The 23,523-nt window shown below is 51.7% G+C and overlaps 1 protein-coding gene across 1 annotated transcript in view; it reads right to left on the bottom strand.

Moving 5' to 3' along the window:
* Positions 1-16,005, bottom strand: part of PADI1 (peptidyl arginine deiminase 1) — a 39,450-nt gene extending 23,445 nt beyond the window's left edge. The window contains exon 1 of the mRNA XM_032863560.1: positions 15,868-16,005. Coding sequence (XP_032719451.1) covers positions 15,868-15,959 — 92 coding nt within the window. The 5' untranslated portion in view covers positions 15,960-16,005. The remainder of the gene's footprint in view (positions 1-15,867) is intronic.
* Positions 16,006-23,523: the final 7,518 nt, after the last annotated feature.

Here is a 23,523-nt window from a genome sequence, read left to right as displayed (position 1 = left end):
ACCTGACTTCTCCTTCGCTGCTCTGTCCTCCTGACTGCAGCGTACCCCAGGCAGCAGCGGGCTGCCCCCCCAAACCACCAACAGCCCTGGGCAGAGCACATAGTTAAGTTGATGATGAATTTTACTGATACAAAGGCCTTGCAGCACACAGCATCCTAACGATAAAGAACTGTATGTTTCTTTATCGTTATGTGTTATATGTATGTATATTATATGTTATATGTTATATAACATATGTTATATGTATGTATATTTCTAACATAACTGTATGTTACTCTTCTTTATAAAGCTACTCGGAAATCCCATAAATCCCTTCGATTCTTACGGAACGCCTCTCAAAACCACAGCCAAACCATGCTGGCCACTCAACCACAACTCCGCAAATGCAGTTGCCTCCCAACCTGCTCTCTCTTTCCCCAATAAATTCGTTGTCATGAAATTTGATACGTGACATAAACACGGACGGATATTTTCATTTGCATTCAAGAGTAAAATGAAAGCGAAGCCGTGGAGATAAACCTCACTCCATCGGTGATATGAACAACCTCTTTGCTGAGCCAGTGAATACCAGACAAACACCTCCCTCCTTCTTGTGCTAATCACAACATAACACGCTTTTAAATTTAACCTGTGTTAATCTCCTTTTCTTCATCAGTAAAACTGTAAGTGGAGGTCCGATTTGTAGACTTTGCCAATTTCCATGGCCTACCGACTTCCACGAATGGCCAATATAAAGTTACCAATGCAACATCCTTGAACTCAAGAGTTGCAAAGAAACACACAATGGCACCCCCTACATCACTATTTCTACCAGACAGAGGTAAATGATCACAGAGCATAGATCTTGGTATAGTATAACAAAATAGTAAGGAAGTGGAGTTAATTTTGATTGTCACCTTTGTTTTAAATATAACTTATTTACTTGTAAGCATATAGAATTTAATTTTAAATATGTCATGGAGGGATACCTGGATGACACAGTCAGCTGAGTGACCAACTCTTGGTTTTGGTTCAGGTCATGATCTCAAGATCATGAGATTGAGCCCTCCATAGGACTCCACACTCAGTGTGGAGTCTGCATGAGACTCTCTCCCCCTTTCCCCCGTCCCCTTACATGTGTGTGCGCACATGCGCGTGTTCTCTCTCTCTCTCTCTCTCCTCTCTTTCTCTCAAAAATAAATGAATGAATATTTTTTAAAGACTTTATTTATTTATTTGACAGACAGAGATCACAAGTAGGCAGAGAGGCAGGCAGAGAGAGAGAGAGGAGGAAGCAGGCTCCCTGCTAAGCAGAGAGCCCGATGCGGGGCTCGATCCCAGGACCCTGGGATTATGACCTGAGCCGAAGGCAGAGGCTTTAACCCACTGAGCCACCCAGGGGCCCCAATGAATAAATATTTTTAAAATTAAAAAAATAAATAAATACTATTATGGCTGTGTTTGCCAACAGGCTCATAAACTTCCTAAAAAATGGACAATCAGGTCCTCTTGGGGAAGGACCCTCCTGTACTGCTAAAAATGGGTACTATTCCCCTCTCTCCCAGGCTTCTCCAGAGGAATTCACAGCCTTTAACCAAGTGACTGTACACTGGGGAAAAGGAAATGATCAGACTTTTCCAGCTTTATTGGACACTGAACTGAGGCTAATTCCAGGAGATGCACATGTCATGGCCACCTGCCAGTCAGAGTAGAGGTTTTCAGTGGTCACGTGGCCAATGGGTTTAGCTCAGGTCCAGCTCCCATTCTGTGATTTTTCCCCCTCCATTCCAGAATGCATAGTTGGAACAGACTCAGCAACCAGCAGGGTCACCCCATAGGCACTCCTGTGAGGATGTCCCAGCTGGCTCCAGCCAACCCAGCCCCAGGGCTTAGTACTCAGTCCTATTGTCTGGTGACATTCACTACCTTGATGATCTCCACCTGCCATGATGATATGCATAGAACCCCTACTTTTCATCTTCAGACTCTTATAGCTAATTGCTTTTTGAACATCTCCCTTGGATGTCTAACAGGCACTTTAAATGTAAAATGTCAATATAGAATCATAAAGGAAACAATCCAACAAGAAGATAGAACAATTGTAAATATTTATGCAGCCAGCATGGGAGCACCCAAATACATAAAGCAGATAATAGCAAACATCAAGGAAGTAGTTGATAGTAATACAATGATTGTAGAGAACTTTAACATCCCACTTATATCAATGGATAGATCATCCAAACAGAAAATCAACAAGGAAACAGTGGCTTTGAATGACACACTGGACCAGATCGAAATAACAGATATATTCAACATTCCACCCTAAGACAGCAGATTATATGTTGTTTTCAAGTGCACACAGAACATTCTCCAGAAGAGATCACATATTAGGCCACAAAACAAGTCTCAACAAATTCAAAAATACTGACGTCATACCATGCATCTTTTCTGACTATAACACTATGAAATTAGAATTCAACCACAAGAAAAAATCTGGAAAGTACACAAATATATGGAAGTTAAATAACACGCTACTCTAAACAATGAATGTTTCAATTAATGAAACAAGAAATCAAAGAGGAAATTTAAAAGTACATGGAGACAATGAAAATGAAATGGTCCAAAATCTTTGGGATGCAGCAAAAGCTATTCTAAGAGGGCAGTTTATGCCAATACAGTCCTAGCACAAGAAGAAAGAAAATCTCAAACAACCTAATCTTACACCTAAAGAAGCTAGAAAAAGAACAACAAACAAAACTCGAAACCAGTATAAGGAAGGAAATGGATAAAGATCAGAGCAGAAATAAATGAAATAAAAACAAACAAACAAACAAACAAAAAACAAATAGAACAGATCAATGAAACCAGGAGCTGGTTCTTTAAAAAGATCAACAAAATTTATATACCTCTAACCAGACTCCGAGAGAGAGAGAGAGAAGAGAGAGAGAGGATGCAAATAAACAAAATCAGAAATGAAAGAGGAGAAACAACAACAGACCCAACAGAAATACAAAGGATTGTAAGAGAATAATATAAAAAATTACATGCCAACAAATTGGGCAACCTAGAAGAAATGGATAAATTCCTAGAAACATATATCTACCAAAACTGAATCAGAAAGAAATAGAAAACTTGAACAGACTGATTACCAACAATAAAATTGAATCAGTAATCAAAAAACTCCTAAAAAAGAAAAGTCCAGGACCAGATGACTTCACAGGTGACTTCTACCAAATATTTAAAGAAGAGTTAATACCTATTCTTCTCAAACTATTCCAAAAAACAGAAGAAGAAAGCTTCCAAATTCATTCTATGAGGCCAGCATGACCATGATATCAAAACCAGATAAAGACACTAAAAAGAGAGAGAACGAACTATAGGCCAATAGCTCTCATAAACACAAATACAAAAATCCTCAACAAAATATTAGCAAACTGAATCTAACAATCTATTTTAAAAAATCATGCACTGTGATCAAGTGGCATTTATTCCTGGGATACAAGGGTGGTTTAATATTCACAAATCAATCATCATGATATATCACATCAGCAAGAGGAAGGATAAAACCATATGATCATTTCAGTAGATGCAGAAAAAGCATTCAACAAAGTACAACATCCCTTTATGATAAAAATCCTCAACAAAGTAGGTTCAGAGGGAACACACCTCAACATAATAAAGGCCTTAAATAAAAACAACACATCATATTCAATGGTAAAAAACTGAGAGCTCTTCCCCTAAGATCAGGAACAAGATACAGATGTCCAGTTTCATGATTTTATTCAACATAGTCCTGGAAGTCACAGCCACAGCAATCAGACAAGAGAAAGAAGTAAAAGGCATCCAAATTGGTAAGGAAGAAATAAAACTCTCACTATTTGCAGATGACATGATACTATATATAGAAAACCCTAAAGAAACTACTAGAACTGATATGTTGAATTCAGTATCACAGGAAATGAATTGTATCCCAGGATACAAAATCAATGTACAGAAATCTGTTGCAGTTCTATATACCAAAAGAAAGAAAAATTAAGAAAATAATCCCATTTACAATTGCACCATAAATAATAAAATATCGAGGAATAAACTTAACCAAGGTGGTGAAAGACTTGTATGCTGAAAACTATAAAACATGAAAGAAATCGAAAATGACACAAACAGAAAGATGTTCCATGCTCATGGATTAGAACAACAAATATTGTTAAAATGTCCATACTACCCAAAGCAGTCTACAGATTTAATGCAAACTCTATCAAATACCAACAGCATTTTTCACAGAACTATAACAAAGAATCCTAAAATTTGTATGGACTACAGCAGACTATGAAAAGCCAAAGCAACCTTGAAAAAGAAGAAAACTGGAGGTATCGCAATTTCAGATATCAGGATATGCTACCAACCTATAGTAATTGAAACAGTATGCTCCTCGCTCAAAAATAGATACATTGACCAATGGAAAAGAGTAGAGAACACAGGAATAAACCCACAATTATACAGTCAATTAATCTTCAACAAAGGAGGCAAGAATATCCATTGTGAAAAAGACAGTCTCTTCAACAAATGGTATTGGGAAAACTGGATAGCTACATGTAAAAGAATGAAACCGGACTACTTGTACCATATACAAAAATAAACTCAAAATGAATTAAGGACCTAAATGTGAGACCTGAAACCATAAAAAGTTCTCACATTTAGGTCCTTAATTCATTTTGAGAGTGTAGGCAGTAATCTCTCTGACATCCACCGTAGCAACATTTTTCTAGATATGTCTCTTGAGGCAAGGGAAACAGAAGCAAAAGTGAATTATGGGGACTACATCAAAATAGAAAGCGTCTGCACAGCAAAGGAACCAATCAACAGAACTAAAAGGCAACCTACGGGATGGGAGAAGATATTTGCAAGTGACATGTCCAATAAAGGGTTAATATCCAAAATATATAAAGAACGGATACAACTCAAACCTCACAAAAAACAAATTTTAAAAAATGGGAAGAAGACATGAACAGACATTTCTCCAAAGAAGACATCCAGATGGCCAACAGACACATGAAAAGGTGCTCAACATCACTCGTCATCAGGGCAATGCAAATCAGAACCACAATGAGATACCACCTCACACCTGTCAGAACGGCTAAAAACCAAAACCCAAGAAAAAACAAGTGTCAGCGAGGATGTGGAGAAAAAGGAATCTTCACGCACTGTTGGTGGGAATGCAAACTGGTGCAGCCACTCTGGAAAACAGTACAGAGGGTCCTCAAAAAATTAACAGTAGAACTACCCTATGATCCAATAATTCCCCCACTGAGTGTTTACCCAAGCCACACAAAAACACTAATTTGAAAAAATATATGCATCCCTAAGTTTACTGCAGCTTACTGACAACAGCCAAATTATGGAAGCAGCCCAAGTGTCCATTGATAGATAAATGGATAAAAAAGATGTGTTTTATATATATATATATATATATATATATATATATATATATATATATATATACACATATATATACATACACACACACACACTAATGAGTATACTTCCATGATGAGCACTGGTTAATGTATAGAATTGTTGAATCACTATATTGTGTACCTGAAACCAGTGTAACACTGTATGTTAACTATACTGGAATAATTTTTTTAAAAGAAGTTCTATTCTAAAAACAATAATGTAAACAAATAAATAAATAAATTTATAGTGTCCAAAATCAAACTCCTACCTCCCCACCCCTGCCCCGTCCAGACCTGACCAAGACCTTCCCCTGCCTCTCCATCCTTGGGTTCACCCTGAGGTCCCCTCCCTCCCTTGCACCCAGCGGCCCAGCAAACCCTAAGGACTCCACCTTCATGTCATGCCCGGGGCAGACACTCTCACCTCGCCAATAGCTAACACCCCAGAGCAGATCACCAATCACTTTCACATGAATTTTTACAACAAGCTGGTCTCCTGCCTCCTCTCCTGTTGCCCTCAGTCTGTTCTGGACCTATCTGCAAAAGGGTCCTCTTTATTAAAAAAAAACAAAAAAAAAACAAAAACAAAAACAAAAAAACCTCTGGTGTCCCTCCTGCATGTGACCCTTCCACAGAGTCAAACTGGCTTCCAGACCATGTGGCTTCCCTTTCCCCCTTTTCCCAGACTCAGCTCCTTGCTCTCCCTCTAGCACGTTCATCTCACTCCTACCTCAGGCCCTTTGCACCTGCAGTTCTTGCTCAGGATGTTCAACTCACAGATATCTACTGGGTCCTCACCCCTCATTTCCTTCTCAGAAAAGTCTTCCCTGCCCAATTTAGGACAGTGTGATAGGAAGACACCATGAACACCACACTCTTACCCCATGAGCCAGCTTCATTTTACCTGACGTATTCTGCTTATTTTGACATATTTGCTTATTGCCTGTCCCCCCCGTTTCTCCCTCTAGAATGCAGGCATTTTTTCCACTTTACTCTCTAAACCTACTGTCATCTGAGCGCCCAGCTCAGTGTCTGGCACGGACCAGGAGGACAGTAAACCTTTGTGTTATGGATGAGGACAGGGAAACCCAGAAACCCAGGACTGCCCAGCTGGCAGGTGGCCATGTTGGACTTGAATCCAACTTGCCCAGCCCCAGAGTCTTTCCCCACACATCCCAAAAGCAAGCAGGCACGAGCCCCAGCTGGTGGCAGAAAGGTTCCCAGCTCCTGGGAGACTCCTGCCCTGCCCCAGCAATGGACTGCCATCACCAGACACAGCCCTTTCAAGGGGAGTGGGGTTCCATGGAGCCAATCCCCAGCTTTGGGCAAAAGTTGACATTTCCAAGTCACAGCCCTGGCATGCAACTCCCTATTCGGGGTAAGAAATATAGGAACAGTAATAACAACGACGGTGGTAAAAGAAGAGGGGGAAAGAGTGGGAACAGATGCTCTCGGGCTGTCCAGCCCTTCCAAGCCCAGCCTGCTTCTCACCCCCCACCTTACTCAGCCGCTGCTGCCTCTGGGGTGCTGGGAGTCCGCTCTTGGCTTCTTTCTACCCGGCAGGTGGCAGGACAGTCCCTCCAAGGCCGGGCCTCGGGGAGAGGTGATGATGTGCAGAAGGGCCACGATGGGCCAGGCTGACCCCCAGGGCCGCCGCCTCCATCCTCTGCTGGTCTCACCTGCCCTCTGGCTCCCACTGTCTTCCCTGTTCCATCACGCCCACCCAGGTGGTTTCCCTTGGGCTCTCTCTTGGGGTAGAAAAGGTGCAAAAGAGCCAAGGCTCTCCCAAGCAGGAGCTTTGCAGACTGGGAGGGAGAGGAAGGGGTCTGCTGCTTTCCGCTGGTGCCCACACTTGGCAGGTTATGCCCAATAGGCCCTCACTATCTCAGAGCCTCATTCGCTTGGCATCCTCCCCTGGACCGTGCCCAGGCCTCGAAGAGGGGGTTCACCCTGCTTTTCCTCATCTCTCAGGCTCCCGGATCTGTGGCTGGGGCCGTGGATGAAGGGCTGGGGGTATAACCAGCAGGGGTAGAAGGTTGAGGGCGGCTCGGGTAGGAGCCTCCAGCTGACACCTGCCGGCCGGCTGCCCTGCAGCGGAGTCTCACAGAGCAGCCCCCAGACCCAACTCAGACTCACAGGCAGATGAAATAACGGACTTGAAAGCACCCGTCAGACGAGGGGGTGTAAGTCATTACCACACATGTCAGCATTGTGTCTTTATCATCATGTCCACGCTGATGCCAATGAGCTAGGGCCCTTCTCCCACCTCTGCAGGGGTGCAGGGTGAGGAAGGAGATGGTCGAGGAGAAATCTGTATTCTTGAAGACCCACTTCAGATACCATCTCTCTGCAGACAGAAGTGTGGGTTCTGTGCAGAATGTGGGCCCAAACCCGGTCACTCACCTGCTCTGAGCCTCTGCTTTCCTCCTCTGGGAAATGGGTATAATCCAAAGAGTTACTTCCTAGGGCTGTGTGAGGGGGGATTCCAGGAGATGATGATTTAAAGTGCTTGGCATACAGTAGGTGCTTAAATGGCATTAGGTGCCGCTGCCACCATTACTATCACTCAGCCCAGAGCCCCCCAAATAGCCCAGACCACAAGGGCCAGCTTCCTGTGTCCTTTCCCTGTGTTCCCATAGCACAGGTTCAGACCTTCCCTGGGGCCCTGTCGCAGTCCATCTGTGTCCCCTAGAGCCGCAGACTGCCCGACCTGTGTGCATCCGTGCACCCCAAAGCTGGTATGCACCAGGTTCAGAAAGAGGCTGTGAGGAGAAGAGAGTCAATTCTTAGAAAACCTCACAGAAGGAGGTGCCGACGGTGAGGTGGGGAATTTCAAGTCAACAGGTAGTTCCCCGCCACCTGATGAGGCAGAAGGACAGTGTGTTCCGCGGGTAATAGTGGGGAGGAGGACGCTGGGGTGGCTTCTCCCAGCACCTACCATGTGCCAGGTACCTGCTCAGGTTTTGACACTCATGATGTCATCTGCACTCACAACTACCCTCCCAGGTATGTGTTGCTGTCCTCATCTAGCCCATGAAGAAATCTCAGAGAGGTTAAGTAACTTTCCTAGGGTCACACAGCTGGCAAAGGGAGGAGGGAGCAGCAGGTTTATCTCCCATCATATGCTGTACTGATTGACATGAAAATGAACGTGTGTTCCCTGAGCATGCCCCCAGGGGGACTGGAAGGGTGAGTTATTGGGGAAGACGTAGGAAGGAAAAAGGAAAATGAAACTTTGCAACACAAGCTCCTCAACATGATTCCTTGGGATTGAGGGGGAGGGGGTTGGCATGGAACCCAAGGCAGTGTGTGGGGCACTGAGTCAGGAAAGCCATGTCCCCTCTTCCCCACACAAGCACCTGAACTTTGCAGGAGTGAGGCTGGTACAGGGCCAAGAGGACAGCGCCCATGACCTCCTGGCTCCTGCTTCCCCTAAAACAATAAGTCTGTGGAGTATCTGCCCAGGCCCTGGGTCAGAGAAAGGTCTCAGAGATCATCTTGACCTACCTCCTGCCCATCGCAGGGCTCTGTGTTTGAACTCTTCCTGGGCCAGACAGCTCACTACCACACATCCCTTTGTGTTTTGACAGCTCAGGTAATTAAAAAGCTTTTCCTTTTGCTCAGCTGCACCTTCCCAGAAGCTTCCTCCTACTGGGGTTCAGCAGGCCACACCTTACCTCAACTACTCAGAAACTTACCACTGGTCTCTAAGGAGAGGAGAAACACAACAGACTTGGAGAAATCCCTCCCATGCCCTTCATCATAGCTGCTGCTTGAACGTCACCAGAGCCCCAGAGGATAGGGTTGAGGGATTTGGGGTCCCTCTTTCCAGCCTAGGGCCTGGGCAGGGAGGGCAGAATGGTGCTGACCTAGCCTCCCGCTAGGTGGGTGGGGCTGGGGGCATGGTGGCAAAGGACAAGCAAGCTCCAGAGGGTTGCCCAGGGCACCGTGCTGGGGAGAGGCAAAGGCAGGAGAATAATGCAGAATTGGATGGAAAGGCTGAGGAACGAGCCAGTGGGCAGCTCTCAAGCAAACGGGGCCAGCCTACAGCTGCCTTCACACTTACCCACTCACCGGCTCCCTGGGTGCCCTCAAGGTGCTACCTTCCAGATGCTCTGGACTTAAGTTTTCTGGACCGAAGCCAGAAGAAATGACATAGTGCCAGCCAGCAGGACCCAGCAAGTCCTCTCTGGTATAGCCAGCCCCGTGGATGCTTCTGCTGGGTGCCAAGACCTACCATAGCCGATGGTCCCAGAGAGCTGGGCAGCCAGCTCCCAGGGGCTCAGGGAGCTCCCAGTTAGTGCTGCTGGCTGCCCTGCCTCAACACACAGTCCCTGGGTACCTGCTGGGCGTCAGGCACCACACCGGGCACGGGGAGGGCAGGGGGGAGTCACCCCGGCCCTGGCCTCATGGGTCCACACGGGGCAGGTACACCATGGTCTGCACCACACTGCTATTCCATTCTAACACCATCCCCTTGACCTCTGCCTGCGGAGCGGGGAAGTCAGGATTCTTCTCCCCATTTTATAGAAGACGGATTGAAATTCAAAGGGAAATCACACATAGGGACACAGTGGCGGAGCCAGGATTTGACCCCCTGGGACAGACTCCAAAGTTCAGCCTCTACCTTGATCTCATGCCTCCCCTTGAACTGACGAGCAACACAGAAGAGTCCCAGACCTCAAGGTGTTTGGAGGTTGAACTCATGGTATTTGGGATCAGGTAGACCTGAGCTCAAATCTCAGCTCCTGTGTGACTTGCGGCAAGTCTCTCGACCTCTTTGTGTCTCCATGTCTTTGTCTGCAAAATGGGGACCATAGTTGTCCACACCTCGTGGAGTTGTTGGGACACTTCATTGAGCTAAGGCCGTGAGCCCTTGCTACAGTGCCAACCCCTGTCATTATGGTCACAAAGGACATGGAAAGAGGGCAGATCCTGGAGAGAAGGCTGGTAGATAAGAGGATCCTTGTACCTCCCTTCACTACCCGACTTGACCAAAAATGTGGGTGATTAACATCCACATCCTGAAGTTCCTTTTGCTCCCAGACGAAGACCGGAGTCCCTCACCGGTGGGTACAGGCTGTATCACCTCCCAGTGCCAAGCCCGGCAGGGACCTGGACACAAGGTAGGTTTCAGTAGGATCTGTTAAATGCCCTCCATGGGGCAAAGGCCCCAGAAGGTCCCACAGCTTCCCCACCCCAGTGTGGCTTTCTCCTCGGACCTCCCTGGGTGCTGGCTGTGGCTGGCCCCTTGCAGACCCCACGTCACAGGCAGACACTTTCTCCTAAATCTAGAAGGGTGCAGGGTGTGGCTGTGTTCTCTCTTTCCTTCCTTCCCAGTGATAACAATCATGGGTAACTTATGCCCTGTCATTGCCCAGGGAGGGGCACACCCAGGACCTGGAAGGAGGGCCCAAGCCGGGCAGGCCTCCTTTCAAGCGGACCCCTGCCTTCCTGGGAGTGCGGGCTGGAGAGGAGAGGCCAGGGCTCTCAGCTGCAGGCGCCCCCAGCAGAGCCACATGGGGGCTGGGGACTAGAACCTCCCCCCACCGAGAGAAGCCAAGAGCTATGGATGGGAAATCACAGGTGAGTCACTTCTTCCCTCCCACCCACGGGCTCCCCAACTGCAGAAAGAAAAGCATGCCTGTGCGTACGCATTTCAGGCGAGATGAAATTCCTCATCTGTAAAATGGGGGCCAAAGCCACAGGTAGGAACAACAAGTAACGTCATCCCTGTCTTGCAGGGGCGGAGCAGGCGAGGCTAAGCGATGGGCCCAGGGTCACACAGCCTGCAAGTACGTGCCGGACCCCCCGCCAGAGGTCATGACTCCGCGGTCAGTGCACTGACTCTCCGATGGCCCCAGCCCCACTGTGAGGGACCCAGTGATGATGGTGGCCGGCCTTCCATCCCAGGTGAGAAACCCGAGCCCAACAACCTCGGCTCGGCCCGGCACAGACCACACAGTTGTACCCACAGCAGGGTCCGACTCTGGAGTTTTCAACCCTACCTTAGCCCACCCCTCCCAGCTCGGGGCCTGTGACCCAGGTGGGGGTAGGCGGGGTGGTAAATTGTGACTGGAGCACTTTAAGGGCTTCAAGTGGCCTTGGGCTCCAATGCAGGGTGACTGGCTTCTCTGGGGCATTTGGAGGGCCAAACACTGCTCTGCACCTCCTGTGAGGGCAGGGCCCTGACCAGAGCCAGTGCTTCCCAGCTCCCTCGGCCCTGGCCCCGAGAGCCGGGCGCCCACACACGGTCTCGATGGCACCTGTCCAGGCCCACAGCTGAGGCCCACGTCCCAAGCTCCCCCGGTATTTGCCAGCTCCTTCTAGCCCCACATACACCCACAACATCTTCGAGCCTCAGGACTCCTTGGCAGAGCTAAACAGAGCTAAACAGCTACTTAGCAGCCACCAAAAAGGGAGTAGAACCTTCTCTGGACAGAGCAAAGCTGAGGACATGTGACACGGAGAGCATTTTGGGGTCGGGAGGAATCTACCTCACCTGGGAGCAACCCCCCCATTCCTGGTGTCTCAAGTGCTCTCTCGGGGTCCCTAGAGGATGGGCCCACTGAGAGAGGAAGGGCAGGGACTGGGAGGAGACGGGACTGCCGGGGGGGTCAGCAGTGATGGAAGCTGGAAGGGAAACCAACCCGGAAATGATGGGAGGGGCAGGGAGGGGAGGACAGAGAGACCGACAGGGAGAGGCCCATGGTCTTAAATGGCGGGTGGCCAGGGGGACCAGGGAGGCAGGGACACCTGTAGGATTAAACAGTGACTGACCTCAGAGGTCTGCCCCGACACCAACATTTTCCATCCCAAGAACACACAGCGCACGTTCCATGTCCGGACCCCGTGGAGGGCGGGGAGGACCCCGACCCAGAGTCTCCAGGCACCTCACGTTCAAACTGCAGCATTACTTCTAACGAAGGAATGCGGTGCGGCCCGGGATGGAGCCAGGAAGAGAGACGGTCCTCACCCAGATTTCAAACCCTGGTCCAGCCCGGCTCTCGGAGTCCGTCCATCATTACGAATTAGTGTCTGCGGCAATCCGGTAATTACCCTGTGAGCCGCACAATTATACCTCACTGTACTTCTGCGCATGTTAAAAGTATCAATTTATTCAATGTAAACATTAAGAATATATATCCCACAGGTTTTATAACTCTGTTTTGGCATTTTCATTTTTTGAAATACACAGAACTCCAGGAAAAAGCAGCAGCCTGGGGCCTCTTTCCAGCTCCTCGGAGAGGCCCCCGGAGTCCCTCTTTCCTGGGCACCTCGAACGTTACCCATCTGATCTGAAGGGACTATTTTGCTTTGAAGCTTTTGCAGGGCTGGGGGAGGCTTTGGAGAGATCCAGGAGGATGTCTTCCCCCTCCCCCCACAGCCAGCTTCTCAGGGCCAGAGAGTAAACATTCATTACAGCTTCCAGCCTGGGCCTCTCATTCTGGCCTCCGGGCGGACAAGGAGGGCCAGACTGCACCACGGATGGACTCCCCACACTCCCCACCCTCCCCTCTTTTTTGGCATGCGTCCTCTGGGGCCCACCTCCAAGCGAGGACAGGGACAACCAGGGCAATCTGACCAGACCCGGGGGGTCAGGGTGGGGGCTAGGGAGCACGTCTGCTGGGGTGATGGTTCAGGGTGGGGAGCTAGTCCTTTGGAGTGGGGGGTTCTATAGCACATCCTGAGTCAGGGGATTTCTAAGGGTTCCTTGGGCTGTGGCACACAATTACCCCAAACACAAATATTTCTCTACAAGGCCCACACAGCACCTGGGGGAACTCATCACCCCACATCTCCACCCCCATTGACTCTCCTGGGGGGCTTGGCCTCCTAGCAGCTCAGGTGATGGGCAAACCTCCTCTTTCGAGTGCGGGGGGGACTTTCCCCTTCAATCGGCAAGGCTAAGTAGAAACCTGCTGTGGGACACCTGGCAATGTGGGTGGAGGAACCCCAAGTTCACCATCCCAGCCAGCCCGGGCCCTGGGTGACCTTCAGGCTCCTCTTCAAGCCTTCCCAGGTTGATAATGCCATGCCCACTTCTCTACCTATCTTAGACCAGATGGCAGGGGTGGCAGGGCGGTTTCTTCCTTTCATTTCCTTTTAAACCAACTTGCTGCAGATAAACTTCCGTTTTCTAGCTTAGAGACCCTCAGTATTTACTCCCCTGGTCAAGACCAACACCCAGGATGAAGGCTCCCTAAGGGCTGTTAGGTGGGGGGGGGGGGGGTCTCAAAATGCTCACTCAGGGGGCGCCTGGGTGGGTCACTCGGTGAAGTGCTCAACTCTTCATCTCGGCCCAGGTCTCGATCTCACGGGTATAGGTCTGAGCCCCACATTCAAAATAAAATAATTAAAAGTGCTCACTTCAGGGCCCCAAAGTAGTGCTCCCCCCCACCTCCCAGAGTCAACCAGAGCACAGGAGCTGTGGCCAACCCAGGCAGCTTCCTTGTGCTCCACCACTAGGCCAGGGCCCGAATCTGAGGGTGCTGGGGTGCTTGGTGATCCCAAAGGGGAACCGCCCTCCATTCCCACCCCACACACAGCCTAATCCGTCCTCTGTTCCTCCCACTCTCTGAGACTTGACGGGAAGAACAGGGCCAGAGGAGCTGTGAGCACCTCCTCCAGCTTCCAGGGGCCCTAAACACGCAGGGTTTCATTTATCCCCCCTCCCACTCCATTGTCAGATGAGAACACCAGGGCCCAGAGAAGGACAGCGGCTTGCCCAGGGTCACACAGCCACAAATGGAGCTAGGATGAGAAGCCAAGTCTGTCCAGAATCGGGACCCTTGACCTCCACGCTGAACTCAAGACAGGACTCAGCTCACTATGTTGGGGCTCAGATAAGGAATGAGGCCCAGCAAGGGCCAGTGACTTGGCTGACGCCAGACAGCAGGTCAGCTGCTGAGCTCAGACGAGAACCCATGTCTCCTGGCTCCCAGGAAAATGCTTCCGGCCTTAGTCAGCAGCACCGTGTAGGGCCCAAGTTTCTGAAATGACCTTCCAGAAACAACCACCCCCCAGGATGAGAGCAGAGGTCTGGAATCCGGACAGCGGGGGCCTGCTAGCGATCCCTTCCTCGCCCTTGGTGTTAGAGCTGGGTGGCCAGATAAAGTCAGTGTCCAGCTAAATTTGAATTTCAGCTAAGCGGCAGTTTTTAAAAACATAAGTAGGTCCCATAGGATATACTAAAAATAATTATTGTTGTTTACCTAAAATGCATACTTAACTGGGCGTCCGGTTTTCCCATTTGCTAAGCCAGGGAAATGCTACGTTAAAAGGACAGGAGAAAATGGGATCTCGGCGACCCACCCAGATCCGAGAGAACCAGCCCCATGCCAGGACTCCCAACAGGACTCAGAGCCAAGGTCTGGCCTCCAAGGGTCCTGGCTCCCCCTCCTCAGCCCTGTCACTTGGGCCCCAGGCCACTCTGAGCGGGGTTCAGAGGGTTTTTGGGACAGAGGCGCACCGGAGGCCAAGCGGGAAGGCAGACCCAGCATTCACAACCAGACTGGGACAGCATAGGAACTGAGACCCGGGAGGCAGTGGGAGCTCAAATCCCACCTTGTGACAGACTCCCCAGCCCCCACCTCCTCTGAGCCCCTTATCTGCAGGGGCTCCAGCTCCCTCTTATCCAGCAGGAGTGGAGTCCCTAAATAGTTCCAGACAGAATGGAGTCCACAGACAGTATCAGAGCTGGAAAGGCCCCCCAAGACCCCCAAGTCCAGCTCCCTCCATGGCCAGGTGAGGAAACTGAAGCCAGACCAGGTCCCTGGGCCCCTGTCTGGGCACAGCCAGGACAGGTCAGAGACTTGAGCCAACAGGAGAAGCTGATTCTCCTGGGGCCCCTCAGATATCACGCCTCAGGTGCCCCCTTCACCGCCGGTACCGTCATCATTGCGGCAAACACAAGCCCGGGTCTTGTTCTAGGTTCTTGTCCTTTATTAACTCCTTGAATCATCCCTCTGACACTCCCCCCTGATCCCAATCACCCTGGCCGGCCTCCAAGGATCAAGCCGCCACACACCCCACACCTCCACCTCAGACAGAAGGGCTGTTGGCAAGAAAGAGAGAGAAACTCAGGGCGGCCTGGTCCTGCTCCCCGTCTTGAATACCAGTTCATTCTGGTGCCGCACGCCAGCGCCTCGCTGATGTCAGAACACAGAGCCCGGGGCTCAGAGCTAGAACCCTGAGGCCAGAGACCCGACCCCAGGTGCCCAGGAGAGACAGAGCCCCAAGATGGGCCTGATACCCTAGCTCCTCCCTGATACCCAGGCTCTCCATCCAGGCCACCTGCTCCACACTCCGAACGACCGCCTACCAGCACCCTCTAGCATACTCGATGTGTCCAACGGGCACCCACCCCATGGCCTCGGGGTCCTGCGATGCAGCCCAGCACTCTACACCCAGACGGGTACCTCTCAGTTCTCACCTGTGAACATCCACAGACGTCTCAACTCCCACCACACACACGGCATAGGTGGGCTTCTTGAGGGACAGCCTCACAGATCTCTGCGGGGCCATCCCGTGCCCTGGGCTCCCGGGCTCTGCTCTTCCTATCTCCCCGGCTCCTGTCCTGGGCACTAAGTCGCCAGGAAGGAGCCTGCGTTCTGATGGGTCGGTGCTTTCCTCCTCCCTTTTAATTTCACCCTGTGACCTGATTAGCTGCCTAAACCGAGTCCCCACCTCCTGGCTCCCGGCCCAGCCCTCTCACTCAGGCCTGCCAATCCAGGAGGCCAGGGGAGGAGGCACCCCAGGTTTCTCAGAGAGATGGGAAATGGGGGCTTCCGTTGGGGGCCCCAATGGAGCAGGGCTCAGCTGCCCCCGGAAGCTCCCCGTGGGCCCTGTCTCTGCTTCCCTAGCTTTGACTCCAACCTCAGACCTCGGCGCTCGAACCCTCACGGTCACAACGTCAGCACTTTCTGAGGGCCGATGACAGGCCGGGTGCAGATCCCGATCTCACGCATCCAAAGCACGGGGCAGTCAGACTCCGGGTTCAAATACCGGCTTGGCCTCTTACAACCTGTGACCTTGGGCAGATGCTCCACCCTCCTGTGGCTTCCTCTCCCAGGAGTGACTATACCTGCTCCATCGGACAGATGTGGGGATGCGTGAGCTATGCGTGCGAGGGTTAGCACAGGGCCTGACCCCCAGCATTCGCTGAAATAAACGCTCATAACTCTTCCCGGTATCCTCATTTTACAGGGAGGAGAGGACCCACTGTCAGTAGGAGGACAGCCACGGCTGACACCCAGGTCCTCCTGACTCACCAAACCACCCCCAGAAGCTGAAACTAGAGCCTTGTACCCCAGCTCCAGAGACGGCCAGCCAGTGGGGAGGGCACCTCACAAGGCACTCAGAGCAAGGGGCTGGGGAGGCCTGATTCGTCCCTCAAAATCCCATCTTTGCAGCCCTCCTTTTCTCGGGGTGCTCATGGAACCCCGGTCGCTCACTTGACAAGCGTTTGCGGAGCACTTACTCTGCGGTGGACACTCCTCTAGGTGATGGGGACGCAGCCAAGAACCAAACAGACCACAGTCCCTGCTCCGATGGCATTGATACTCCGGAGCCACCGCAAGCTCTGAGACGATGGTGGCTTGGTCCTAGGGGCAACCATGACCGTGGGGAGGGCAGTTGGGTTCTGAATGTCTCCTGAGGACAGGGCTGGGAAGGGATGCAGGCAGGCTGGATGTGGGTGCGAGAGAAAGAGGGGAGTCGGGGATGACGGGAGTGCTTGGGCCGCAACAGCTGGAAGGACAGAGCTGTCATCAGAGAGACGGGGAGGGCTAGGGGTGGGCAGGGGGGCCGGGGGTTCCCAGTTAGGAAGTGTCTATAAGGCCCACAAGGACGGTAACGCTTTACGGGCGCCATGCTCCCATCATAGTGGGCAAAGAGGAGGAGGCGGAGGGGAGTTCCCTCGAGAGGCACTGGACACCCCTTCGGCCATGGGGTCCTCTTGCTCCCGGGCAGCCACTGAAGGGGCGGAATAAGGATGCACAACCAGGACTGCCGCCATCCACAGGTCTGGGGTGAGAGGATGCCAAAGAGAGAGGGGAAATGGAGCAGCACCCTCACCTGGGGAACTGCCAGTCTGACCAGGCAGGAGGGGGACACAGTCCCTGCTCCGGGAACCCCCTGTCCGAGGAGGAAGACGGGAAACATAAAAATCATATAAGCATTTATGCGGTTACTTTGAAGATCTTCCTGAAATGTCTTTCTTAGGGCCAACACATCCGACGGCAAATGTTCCCCATCTACAAAGTTCTTTACACCCAATGGCACTGATGCAAAGTCTAGGTTTACCCCCATGGACACAGAGCCAAGCAACACAACACCCAAGGGGTTTCCACCCCCACTAAGCAGAACCCAAGCCATTTTGTTCATATGTAATGTAAAGTGGAGTGGAAAAAGCGGGCTCCCAGAGAGTACATGGGAATATTCCCGTTAAAGGAAGATGGATGGATGGATGGATGGATGGATGGATGGATGGACGGACAAACAGACATGAAAGAGGGAGGAGGGGAAGAAGGCAGGTTGGTGCATGAAGAGCTGTCTGCAAAAATGAGGGTGATGACGGTGACAATGGTGACGAGATGCTAGCAGACACCTGTTGGCCTCTGACCACGTGCTGGGCGCTGTTCTCACCCCCTTCCGTGTCATCACCCACCTAATCCTCACCACAATATTAGGTGGCAGGTAACAGCTAAGCCGGGAACCCAAGTTCAAACAGACCACAGCCTGGGTATACAAGACGTGCCTTTTGCGGGTTGTGGGTGGGGCAGGGGCCTCAGGCAGCTCACAGCCGCTTAAGGGAAATGTTCTCAGAGCTGGAGGAAAGAGGGAGGGAGTAGCAGAGAGTGGGCACAGAGACTGAGAGGAACATCCGTGCATCCCCATTTCACAAAGAAAGTGAGGCACGGAGAAGCTAAGGGACCCTCTCAAGATCTGACCCTGGCCAGTGGTCGAGGCAGGATTTGAACCCAGGCCATGGGACCCTGGATTGGCTCTGAATTGTTGACTGGATCCCTGGGAGATAGAATATCAGGGTTCTTATGTTTTGTTTCATTTTGTTTCATTTTACCTTCTTCCTTATGCTTTTGTATATTGTTTGAAAACTTTGGTAAGCTGATGTTTTTGCCATTAGAGAAAAAATGAAGTCTGTCTTTAAGAAAAAATAAGGAGACTGGCCCCCCGGGTGGCTCAGTTGGTTAAGCATCTGCCTTCAGCTCAGGTCATGATCCCAGGTCCTGGGATCGAGTCCCGCGTCAGGCTCCCTGCTCGGCTGGGAGTCTGCTTCTCGCTCTCCGTCTGTGTGCCTGCGTGCTTGCTCCCTTTTAAATAAATAAATCTTGTAAAGAAGAAAAGGAAGGGAGGAAGGAAGGAAGGAAGGAAGGAAAAATAAGTTTCCTGCTCTTGGCTTCCCTGCCCCCCTCCTTCTTTCCTCTGGCTCTAAGAACATGTCCCTTCAGACACCACGACCTGCCCAGGTTCCTGCCCTGCCCACAACCCACAAAAGGCACATGCTGTACACCCATGCTGTCATCTATTTGAACTTGGAACATCAGGCCTGATTGGTCAAATTTGGGAGGAGCAGGGGTAGGGGACCTGAATGACATCACTGCCCCCCTCCCCCCTGGCAAGGAGAACCTTCGGCTGGGAGGACGTGCCCGGGTTAGCCTCAAACACAGCCCCTCGCAGGGGGAGAGGACTGCCAGCTGCTGGGTGACCGTGGGACCCTCACATGACTCCAGGATGCCCCCAGAACAGCCCGGAGGCATGGCAGCAGACAGGATGTCTGGTGCTGGTGCGACCATGTCCAGGGACTCATTTTCCCCATTCTCCAACAGTCGTTTTGAGCTCCTGCCATGCACCAGACATTATTCTTGGTGCTGGTGATACAGTGGTGAATAAGACCAAGCCCCTGCCCTCATGGGACATACAGAGTAGCAAGAGAGACAGGGAATAACAGCAGGACAGACACTGGGGCATCAGGAGGTGCTGAGACCCAGTGAAGCAGGTTAGAGGAGCAGAGGGGTGCGGTGCCGTTTGCATCAGGTGATCGGGGAAGGCTCGCTGGGGAAATGATGCTGGAGCACAGTTCGGAAGGGCGGACCTCACATGTCCCGTTTCCCCATTCACAAGACAGGGCTCTGGAGCCAGTGCCAAGCATCGAGACCAAGATGCCTTCAGAGGCTGGGCAGCTAAGAAATGTGGGAAGCCGCCAGCTATAGCACCCAGGGAGGGGTACCAACTGTGGCAAAGGGAGTAACACAGGTAACACAGTTGTTTTGCCTAATGCATTAAAATTCAAGATTTCTTAAAAACAGAACTCTGTAGGTCAAGCCCGTAGTGTCAGCAGATCTGGCCCTCGGGCCACTGTTTGAGACCCCAACTCGGACTATTTAAAAACGGGTGGATAAGGGCAGGGGAAGGAATAGTTCAGGTTGGGGAAGTCATTTGATGCTGAGGAGGGTAAACTACCTGGGCCCAGGGAAGCCTTGGTTGGCATGATCAGGCAAGGAATCTGCCGGCCCCCGGCCTTGCGAGCCGTCAGAATGGGTTCTGGGCTGTTTGTGATTGCGGACATCAGCTGTGGGCTCCTCTCCTCGGGGGGAGGGATCCTCTTCAGCCCCCACGTGCCGCCTGTGCCTGAGCTTATGGAGGATGGTCATGGGGGTTGGCAGCAGAGCCCAGATCTCTGGAGCCCCACACGTGGCCTTTCTCCGCTCCCAGCGCCCTCTGAGCACCACAGGCTCAGTTCCTCCTGCCTCCCACAATCCTCCCATTTCCAGCTGGAAAAGCCCCTAGAGTCCCTTAATTTTCCACTACAGTAAACCAGGGCTCCAAGAAGAGATTTGACATACACAGGACAACGCGGCAGAGTCATGGGAAGCCAAGTCCGGGTCCCAGGTTCTCAGTCATTCACTGGAGACGACGTGCCCTGGGTGTTCTGTGTACAGGTGCTGCTCTGGGCATCGGAGGGCTCACCACCCGTCGGGCCCTCGCAGCTCCTTTCACTGACTCACTCCTCTGGGATCTCCCAGGGCAGGATCCTGGATCCCCTGTGGGCCTCAGGGGCTCTGACTCAACTATCGCGAGAAGGCAGGGGACCCACTGATTCCCGCAGAGCCAGAGGGCCTGCAGCCAGCGGCTCTAATAGCAGGAAGTGGCGAGAGTCATGAGTCACCCAACTCAGAGCCGGAAAGCCAGACCCAGGTCTCCGTTGGGCACCTCGGACCTTTGGGGATCACTGACTCCTTCTCCAGCTCTGGAACATCCGAGGCTCCACGTGGCATTAACAGCATCACGCGCGGGGCTGGGCTGGGCACTAGGGGCTCGTGGTCAGGTGCAGCCAGCCCCACCCCCACAAGTGGCCGATTCGGCAGCCTCCCAGGAGCATCACCTCCTTCCCTGCCCCCCACTGGCTGTCTGCCCTCCCCCTCCCTGCCTCTCTCAGCAGATGGTGCCGCCTCCACCCCAGGTATACCAAGCACAGACCCAGGCAACCCCTTCAGTCGTCCCCTCCCTCATCTCCAGCATCTAACAGTCACCCCACCTGACTCATCAGCTCTACATCCCAAACCTCTCTGGCCCCATCCCTTCCCCTCCACCTTCACCCCTACCGCACCCACACCCTTGTCCCTGCCAGGACCTGAGCCGACCCCCGCTCTCCCCATCCCCAGGCTCACCTCACTCCGCACTGCAGGCAGCAAGGAACCGTCTGAAGCACACATCCCGTCTGCCAACCCCCCAGCCCAGAAGGCTGCGCCGGCATCCTGTGGCCCCTGATAAAGGAGGGCAGCTGGATGGGGAAAGTCTAGACCCTGGAGCCCTACTATCTGTGGTTCCAGTCTGGGCTCAGCCGTTTCTCAGATTTCGCAGCACTGGCCAAATGATTTAACTTTTTTGAGACTTAGTCTCCTAATTTGTAAAGTCTGGAATAATGTGGGAGTTCAAAATGGTGTCTGTAAAGTGCCTGGGATATGGGCAATCCTCGAGAAATAGAAACTTTGCCTGGCACTCAAGGGCCCCCAGACCAGGCCCCTGACAACCCCTTCTACACTCAGTGCCTGACACCTGTTCCGATCATATTTCTGTAGCTGCTCCCCCTTCACTGCCCCACAGGAATTTGCTTCCTGACCTGCGGGGTCTCCATGAAGTTCTACCCATCAGCTGCTTTCCCGCCTTCCCCTCCCCCCACTTCCACCTCCCTTCCTCCAGTGCCCACTCCACACAAGACTCAACATTTCCCTTTCTTTCATGGGTTTTTATTCCACATCCTAATAGAAAGAATTGGAGGCAGCTTACAAAATGTACCCTGGGTACAATCATTTTTCAAATGAGAAAATTAGGTCAAAGAGTGGGAAAAGAAAACAAAAGACAGGGATGGACATCTGTCTGGTTGGTAGATCTAGCAGTGAGTTCCCTGGTGGCCCATGAGAAAAAGAGAAATAGAATCAATTTCATGAACCATGGCACCCACAAGATACAACCAAACCAGTGGAAGAAGAGAAGCCCAACTCTTCTGGGCCCTGAAAACTAAGGGACGTTCCCCTCCTCCCATCCCCAAAACAGGGCAAGTGTGGGATTTTGAACTAAGTGACCCATGGCATTCTTATGGTTGGTTCTGAGTTGATTCATGGGTCTATTTTGGGGTGCAGTGTCTCTAGAAAAATGTGCTTGGTATCCTTCAGACTTTCCTCAATGAACAGTCTTCATTTTATTCAAGACTTTGATTAAATGGGGAGTAGCAGGGAATTTGGGGGTTCCCCCCATGATGACAGCCCTTCTTCACAGCTGCTACAGTAGAGATCCAGTATCTTCCAGTGTCAATCAATCTGGCCACACTTGCGGTCCCACCGTGAGAATCAGAGTCTAGTACCTTCTACCGGCTCACACAGAGCTGGGGAATTGCTCCTGGAAAGGGGGTGAGGGACGGTACCTCTGCTGGGCATCTCCCAACACTTCACATCCAGCAAGCACTCCCAGAAAACTTGGTCCACCTGCCTCATCAAACACATAGAGACAGAGAGGCCCAGAGAGGGAGAGCAACTTGCCTCAAAATACACAGTCTCCCAGAGGCAATGTGAAGTAGAAGACAGGGAATCAGCCTCGGAGCAAGAAACCTGGATTCTTGGGCCACCTGACAGGGGTCCTTGAAAAACTCCTCTTTCCTGTAGGGCAAACCTGTCCACTAGGGACCTTCGATCTGGATCTGGCCTGTCCAGCTACTATGAGACATCATCTCCCCAGGCCCCCAGGGGAGAAACCATTGGACAGAAGAGCCCGGCATCTTTCCCCATATCACTCAGGCATATTTATGCCATCAAGATTTCCTGGGCGGCTCCACCATGGGCCAGGCCGTGAGCAGAGGACAAGACCTGGCCGCAGCCTGCCTTCTAGGAGCGGCCGGCTAATGGGGACTGTGGGCGTGTGAATGGGTAGCAACGATGAAGCTTCCCGAGAGCCCCAACAGGGAACCATGCATGCGTGGAGAGAAAGCATGGTGGTGATGGCAGCCAGAGGTCACCGAGCCCTTCAGGGCGCCGGCTTGGTGCGTCAGGCCTCTCGGGCACCATCGTGCTTTCTCAGAGTGGAGCGAGATGGCAGACTGCTGTCGCCTCCGCTTGGCAGAGGAGGACATGTTGTCTGAGGTCTCCTGCCAATGAGGTTGGAAACAGGGCCACAGTCCTGTCCATGGGACTCTGAGCTTGTTCTACCATATTCTACCATCCTTGGTGCCACAGGCCTCGCCCCTCTTGCTGCATTACTCACACACATAGGCACGCATGTACACACACACACGCGCGCGTGTGTGCGCGTGCACACACACCCCAACCTTCTGCCCTAGGGAGGCAAGATTGTCCTGTGTCTGGCACAGAGGCCAGATGGCAGGACTCAAGAGACACCCCGTCCTCAACACCTCACACCAGTAAGACCATCTGGGTCCCAGCCACCCAACTCTTGTCTCTCTGGCTCCTTCAAACCCTGGGAGCTTCCACGACATGAGCCCCAGCCATCTGGGCCCTGCTGGCCTTGGCCTGGCCTGAGCCCTGGGCTTGGCAGGGAGCCCAGGGGCAGACACCCC

Source organism: Lontra canadensis, unplaced genomic scaffold, assembly GCF_010015895.1.
Source record: "Lontra canadensis isolate GAN:19392208 unplaced genomic scaffold, GSC_riverotter_1.0 scaffold25, whole genome shotgun sequence".
NCBI classification, from domain to species: Eukaryota; Metazoa; Chordata; class Mammalia; order Carnivora; family Mustelidae; genus Lontra; species Lontra canadensis.
This window is presented reverse-complemented; position numbering and strand designations above follow the sequence as displayed.